This window comes from Aphanomyces invadans, assembly GCF_000520115.1.
Source record: "Aphanomyces invadans strain NJM9701 unplaced genomic scaffold supercont1.22, whole genome shotgun sequence".
In the NCBI taxonomy this organism is placed as follows: domain Eukaryota; phylum Oomycota; class Saprolegniomycetes; order Saprolegniales; family Verrucalvaceae; genus Aphanomyces; species Aphanomyces invadans.
The window spans coordinates 643412-650844 of NW_008580167.1; the positions used below are offsets into that span (position 1 = coordinate 643412).

The following is a 7433-nucleotide window of genomic DNA, read 5'->3' on the forward strand; positions in this document are numbered from 1 at the left end:
ACGTTAGGTTCCAGGAACACTCGAATTCCCTTGTCATGCATGAGCCACGAAACCACCTCCCGCATTGCTCTGGTGACGTCGTGCGTCATACACTCCATGGATCGTCCACGAGTTGGCGCTAGAGAGTCCAGGATGGGCATCGATGGCCCATCTTGGACTCTCCATGCGTTGGAGCCATTCGTTGCTCCAACAATATACTCGGGGACGCCTATTTGGAGTCCAAGTGGATACACGACGCTCCAGGACTCGATGGGGCAGTGCAGCCCACGATAGACCATTTTGAGAGCGTCCGTCCAGGTGTGTGTTGCTCAAGAATTGAAAATGCACAATGAATAGATGAAGGTTGTCTTTGATTCGTTTACCATGTAGGACATGAGCAGGGATATTCTGCAAAGGCATTTCGATTGTCCCTACCAGGGATGTCGTACTTCCTTCGGGTGTGAAAAGGCGTGTCCATCGACGATGTACATCGTATTTCTAGTGTTAAATATGACGATGTAGATCGTCCAATATTTGATGCACAAGGTGTGCTTTCAGATTTTTCTAGCGCTTGAAATGCAGCCCATGGCTAAGTCGACTACGTGTACTCTTCCACAGCACAAATCCGTCAATGAAGGCCACTTTCTCAATTGATTCAAGGGTCTGAACGACAGCCTTGCCCCATGGTACGGCAAGTCGCGAATTCTTCGACTGGTCGAATGTTCGCCCGCATGCGAGCTCTGATGGTGCCACATGCCACGAAATTCAACAGCTTCAACCGGCTAGAGTTCTCCGCCAGCACTATAAACGTTCCTGCGATCTTGCGACCATACATATATCAAGTTACTTTTACCGGACGTTTCTTTCATGTTTCAATTCAAACGAGTCGAATTCACTGGAGTCAGCAACAGCGACCATGGAGAGTTCTGCTGGCTTGGATCAACAGACGCACGCAGATATCGGTCACTTTTTTAGCTTTCGCCTCGTGCCAAGTGTGCGGAACTTTAAAGGACAGTCGTCGGGGTTCTCTCTCGACATTGTTTCCGTGCAAGCGTCGTCCGTTGAGGAGGTGGTGCGTGCTATCTGACGCATCCATGATCCATCTTAAGCGTGAGGTCCTGTTCGTTCCATCAGCAAGCACCGAGAACAAGAAACTCCACGTCCTCCCCGTAAACCAGTCTGGTCCCAAGTGCTGACGCCCTCTCCGAGTGACACTGGTCGATTTGTGCTGGAGAATGTGAGCGCCTGACGCGGCCATGTTGATATTCAGAATTGATGGAAGTAGCAGTAGCTCTGATTGGCTGCGTCAAAGTTTGCCGACTTCTGTTGTGTTCGCTACAATTTTGCCAATTGTCTACTTTGGGAGTAAAACCACAAAATAAAGCTACATCAACTGTATGCACGGTCACCCCACCTTGCATAAATTTATACCACCATTCGTTGAATGAAATTGTATCCTATAAAGTTTCAGATCAAGGAAAAATTGAAAATGGATTCACGTTGTGAACTTTTTCCAAAAGTTTATAGTTTTTTGTTGAACTGTTAATGACGCGTCATGTCTACCCTCCTCAAACTCGCGCACTTATTTTGGAACAGAGGGAGTATTACCGCCCTGGAGTACCTGGAGAGCCACGTTGGCACGGCGCTACTGTGTTTGATCGACCAGCATCTTGCTCAAGCGATTTTGGGGTACTTTAAGTACCGGTGGCATTCACGCCGGGGTATTTCTGGTAATTCCACGAGGTTTGACAAGTACGCCGGCTGTGCTCGCCGCTGCCGATCCACTCGCGATGATCACCCTTCTGGTCAACAGACGCGATATTGCCGAGTGGCTCGAGCACAAACACCCTAGCCACGTCATGCCGTCCGACATGCGAACCTCCATTCATCCCGTGTTGCTACCTGCTATTGGATCGAGAGCAGTGGAAAGCCGGCGTTCAAGGCCGTCAAGTATCTTGGCTGAAGTGTTGTAGAGAGGCTCCTCACGGGCTCTCCCTTGCGCTGTTGGATTCGAAAGAATGTATTGTCGGTAAGGTATGCGTCCTTGGCCTTAAGCAGCTCTATCACTGATCGGAAGGGGTGTGGTGCTCTCTGGCCTGGGAGTTGTAAGGGCGTTCAATCCCTCCCATGGATGTGAAGTCGCAGCGACGCATCGTGACATGCTCCAGTCGAGCTGATGCAACGTGTAAACGAATGCCAGCACCTACCGACGTTCAGCCTGATGCGATCGTCATCCCACCATGCCATCTTGTTGGACACTGCATTCGTGTAGTCTACTTGATTTAAGGTGACTCCCTCGCTCCCACAGCATCTCCATGGCAAATCTGTCACCACGGCCGTCTGCCCGCGACATGCAGTCTTTGAATTAGCGTCCTCCTGGTGCCGCCACCACTTTGTTGACGTACCCAAGCAGGTATTCGCCGTCCATCGTCGTGGTCCGGCCTCCATCATCCTGGATTCGGCATCTGTCCGGATAAGATAGCCATTGCCGGATATGGTGGGCAATTTGAATCGAAGCGACAGTCCGGCACGATGACCGGCGACGTAGCGGCGGCTTGCACGTGCGTCCTGGAAAATGACGGACGTCTCGAGAAGTGGCGGGAAGTGTGTCACAATTACTACTTTCTCCACGATCCATCGGCCAAGGCGCTGCTGGACGCGTACGAACAGGCCAAGCAGCAGCTGCAAGGCACAGTCGACGACAACACGCAATCCATGGATGCGTTCATTGCGTACGTTTGTCGAAACTACGTGCCACTGCTCATGGCGTTGACTCGAATCATATGCGCGTTTTCTCTCTCGAGTAGGATCGACATCCCACGGTCGTTGTCGCCATGCGCAGTGTCCAATGTGTCGATTGTACATCCGTCGGTCGAGGATATTGGGCTGGCAAGGTGTCCGTTGCCTAACCACGACGCGACCTTTGATGCCAAGTAAGCATTCTCGTTTGACTTCACTGATTTCTGCATCGCTTTCATACCACGTAGCCTGCTCCAACTCGAAAAGATCAAGACACGCGTTCGCGGCGAGTACCATTCGCATCTGGCCAACGCGCGGGTTCGTACACGCATCACGTGGCAGAGTCTTTACGTGGTGGATGTCCATTTGTGCTCCGAAACCGAGTCACCAAGCGGCCACCTCGATGGTGGAGTGCATATTGACATCTTGTGTGTGTTTTACGTCGTCCAAGGCATCCGTGCATGGACTCTATCTCTTTTTCAGGGTGTTCTAACCATATACGGTTTGCCTACAGTATGACGCGTTCCACCGACACCTCGATGCAGTCCAGTCTTGCCATTACCACGTGGACGCCCTCGACGGCTTGCTCCACATTCGCCCGGTACCGCCTGGCGGGTACCTCCGTCGGTCGGACGACCTCGATGTTGTACGGGGCAAGCTCCTGCGGTTCCTTGGGGACTGGGTGCCGCACATTGGGACTCATCCGTTCCTCCATGGCCTGCGCCGTCTTCTCGAGAGCAACATGGCTAGCGCCACCGTTGTGGGCTGGCAAGGTAACGCGACTTGATATTCGGCAAGTGTTTGGTGCTTTGACCATGCAATCTTGTCGCCGATCCGGTGTTTGATGGCTGGACAGTCTTGTACCACGGCGATGCTTCCCATAAGATAAGAATCCGTAACCGGGTCATCATAGTGTCCGACGCGGTGTTTGTCGAGAGCGGTGGCACTGAGTTTGCACAAGCGGCGGCTACGGTCCTCGTCGATACGCTTCAATGTGGCCATACCGTTCTCTCCAAAGATGACGACGTGAAGGCCGCGGACCGACTGTGGGTTTTGGACCCGTACGTGTCCAACGCGCACCTGCGTCGAATCGTGTGGCTGTTTCCGGCACCGACGTCGCTGGAAGGCCGTGCGACAGGGGTCGAAGTCCCCACCGTGTTCAGTCGACCGAATGCACGAGGCCAGCACGACGAAATCCCGGCTTGGCGAAAAGTCTGTACTGTGTTGTAGTCGATATATGCTGGATTGAAATATACGACGTGGTGTCAGCGGCGCATGCAGGGGAATTCCTAGCCCCTGGACGACCTGGCCAACGTGTAGTGGGGCCTCCCGACAAGAGCAGGAAAAAATCGCGCTGGGGAATTCAAGAAATCAAATGTACATCGTAATGCACACATGGGCCTGGTAGACCCGAAACCTCGTGTCATGTGGGATAAAAACCAGCTACACGTTCCCCACCCTTGCTTCGTGGTCAAACTGTGTGCACACGCCAAGGAGATCGGTAACGCCACGATCCCCCCGACACGTCGACATCCCAACGGCCATCGCGTTGTCGTACTGGACGCATCGCCGCTCTCGCACGGAATTGGCCACCCCTTTTCCCATTGCATCTACCGGCACTGCCCCAAGTTATCGGCATTCGTTCCTCCACCTATCTGATGGCACTGGCACAGCCCCTATGCATGTGCTGGAGGTGGAGATTGCCCCCCATCTTATCCTCCATCGTCTGTGCGTCAACAGAATGCTCATGAATCTCACTGATTGAAGGTTGGCACATCGAACAAACGTTTAGTGAAGAGGATATCGTACGAAACACCTAGAAAACGTTTCAAACCTATGTCACCACCCTTGACATGTGAAGGAGTACAATCATACCAACGATGCAGCAGACATGGAACACACGTTTGGTACTTGACTCGACCAGAATCACATTAAACTGGCGATGTAGTGTGCTCTGTCTCGAGCCCATTTGCCTGAAAGACCCCCAAACAACGTGTTTGCATCGATCGCAGAATGCGCAGAATGACATCATGGCTCAAATTGTCCGATGCCTTCACAATCGCAGCAATCAGGCACTTCTTGGTCGAACATTGAGTACCGTTTCGTCACACAGCGCACACAAGACCCCCCCCTTTGGATTCAAGTCGGCGGACCTTTATTTTATGTACAACTTGTCCCATTGAGGTGTTTCAAACAAGGACGAGTGTTCGAAACAGGAAGATACAAAACGCGTTTCGAACGAAAATCTTGGCATCTTTCGTTTGCAAGAAATGCTTGGGACTGCACCGTCGCTGCTGGTCGCTACGGCGCTCGGGGTGTCCGTGGCATCTACCATCCTGATCGCAAAGAACCACCCTATTCAAGGCATCGCGTTGTACCTCTGGTTCGTGGGCCTTCTGACCGTTCTCGTCGTCCGGCTCCAGGCGCCTTTCGACGACGGTCCGACGACATCCTCAGACACCAAGCACATGCCGCCAATTTCTCCTCCAATGCGGATCAAATAATCTATGCGACACGGTCGCTCGCACAGACTGGTCACTAACTTAATCCCCAACACTTTTCGCTTGCGTGGCTCTGTCTTTCTTTCGCTCGTCCTCGACGGGCAACGCCAGCTGCATGACGACACTTTGGAGCCCCATGTCAAGACCCCGCTGCCCCCTTATACTTCAACACTTTGTGGCAGGACTGAGCTGCGGACGAGATAACATTTGCATCGTGGTTCGTGCAGTGGTTGCGTACCGGCTATGACGATCAGTTTGTCGTCGATTACGCGCACTTTGGATAATCACGCGGACTTGGTGGCACACATCGTCGTGGCATCACGGGCTTGGTTAAAACTTGAGACTGATCGATGCGAGTGGCTTTGCACATGGCGCACGATTGCTGGTTCAAATGACTGTGAGCCCAAGAGCTGTTGAAATGCAAACGAATTAATCTTGGTGCGCCATGACGTGGCATTTGAGACATGCATCGAACGATGAAGGGCCTCCAACACCATTATCGGCGCTCTTGTTTTGGTCACTACCATACATGGAGCGCATCAACGCTACGAGACTAGCGACGGAGCTATGCTGATGTGGCGATCGGCATGACAAACGCATTGTAATCGCGCTGTCTGTGTTGGTCGTTGAGGGGGACATTTGAATGTTGTGAGTATTTTACTTCTGACCTCTATGCCCAATCCTGCAGAGTGGGACATCTGAATGTTGTGAATATTTTCCCGGACGCGGATTGGCTGCTGAAACGGCGCAGAGGACGAATACAGACGTTTCATTGGTCGAATTTGGGGAAATTCTGCGGCGACAGCACAGACACGATGGGAGGCACTATATTCATCGACTCCATGCCCCCTCCACAATACTGAGTGGTGTCGACTCGAAGCATGTTGGGGAGCGCCGCTGAACATAGCGTGTACGAATGCAGTCATTTCCTTTTTTGAAGGTGCAGTTTGGAACTTGAGCCAGTCTCGACGAGTCCAATGCGAGTACGAGGTGCAAGTTGAATCTCGATTGGAATGCCGGGACCATATCCAATACGCCACTCGGGCTGGAGAATGGAACCCACGACAAGTGCTCCTCCCCCTTGTCGAGAAACATCAACAAAGAGCTGAGCCATGCCAAGTTTGTACCACGCGGAAAAGCCCCTCATATGCTAACTTTCTTATCCCACTTCCAAACTCCATGCAGACAACGCCACCCGTGTGTGAGGAGGTTCGAATGCATCGGGGGCGAGCGCGAATGAATCCATCGAATGGAACACTGCTCGCGAAAAACGTTGGATCTGGGACGTCCTTGGACCTGGAATATCCATGGGAAGCAATGGTACACCTGAATTGGCCGACGCACTCGTAGGAACATTGAATACGTTGAGAGAAGAGCGCTCCCCCTCAGCTGGTGCCGTCTGACGAATGAGTGAAACCATGTCGCTTGTTCAAACACACCTGGCGCAAAAGCACGCCACCAAACGAATGAATGCGAAGTACTCGAAGCGTTCTTATACTGCAGCACAACGGGGGTCGTTTGGCATCTGGTCCGATGGACGGCCAGTGATGCTGTACGACTCCCGTTTGGGCCCACTTCACGCTCGCAATGGCAAGCCCCGCACGCCAACGATGGATTCCTGTAGCCTCAGTTCTGTTCGATCACTCGACGGCAGACGTACTGTGCTGTGCGGTGCGTCCGTTGTTTCCTGCGTACATGAGACATCATGCTGGACCCTGAATACCCAATACATCCGTGGGGAATACCGGAAGGATATAGAAAAGCGATGCTGTGGCGCCTCTAGCGCCGAGGACGCCGTCAATGGTCGGCGTTCGTTGGGTCTTCAAGCTCACTTTTGAATTTGCCGTTTACCATGTTTACCCTGTTGCAACTCGTCACGTTCGTTGCCGCCGCTGTCGCGTCGACCACCGACGCCAATTGGCGCCTCCCAAGTAACGAGATCGGGTCCGACCACTCGCTCAACCTGGTCGCAACCAAGTCCAAGCCCTTCAACTACGTGATCCAGGACGACGGCGCATCGTACATCGCACCCCACTTCAACGAGCTGTCCATCCCCAATGGCGGGGTGCTGGAGATTCGCGCCCTTGACGGATCACAAAAGGTTCGATACACGGGCTCCCGCTCCGACTTTTACGCCGAGTACGTGACTGGGTCGGCGGCCGTCCTCGCATACTACCCTCCTCGTCGCATCAGCTTGGACATCGCCAACACGAC

At 52.9% G+C, this 7433-nt stretch overlaps 2 protein-coding genes across 2 annotated transcripts in view; both read left to right on the plus strand.

Moving 5' to 3' along the window:
- The first annotated feature begins 2478 nt into the window (after positions 1-2478).
- H310_09725 (hypothetical protein) lies at positions 2479-4059 on the plus strand. The gene is made up of 5 exons (XM_008875877.1): positions 2479-2711; positions 2787-2912; positions 2967-3036; positions 3233-3491; positions 3632-4059. The coding sequence occupies exons 1-5, from the start codon at positions 2512-2514 to the stop codon at positions 3946-3948; spliced, it is 972 nt and encodes a 323-aa protein (XP_008874099.1). The 5' UTR covers positions 2479-2511; the 3' UTR covers positions 3949-4059.
- Positions 4060-7070: 3011 nt separating this feature from the next.
- Positions 7071-7433, plus strand: part of H310_09726 (hypothetical protein) — a gene marked incomplete at both ends in the record, with an annotated part of 559 nt that continues 196 nt past the window's right edge. The window contains one exon of the mRNA XM_008875878.1: positions 7071-7358. Coding sequence (XP_008874100.1) covers positions 7071-7358 — 288 coding nt within the window. The remainder of the gene's footprint in view (positions 7359-7433) is intronic.

Coding starts and splice junctions, on each gene's coding strand:
- H310_09725 (XM_008875877.1), top strand. CDS start 2,512: ATGACCGGCGACGTAGCGGCGGCTTGCACGTGCGTCCTGGAAAATGAC. Junction 2,712..2,786: donor TCCATGGATGCGTTCATTGC/GTACGTTTGTCG, acceptor TCTCTCGAGTAG/GATCGACATCCCACGGTCGT. Junction 3,037..3,232: donor CGCATCTGGCCAACGCGCGG/GTTCGTACACGC, acceptor GTTTGCCTACAG/TATGACGCGTTCCACCGACA.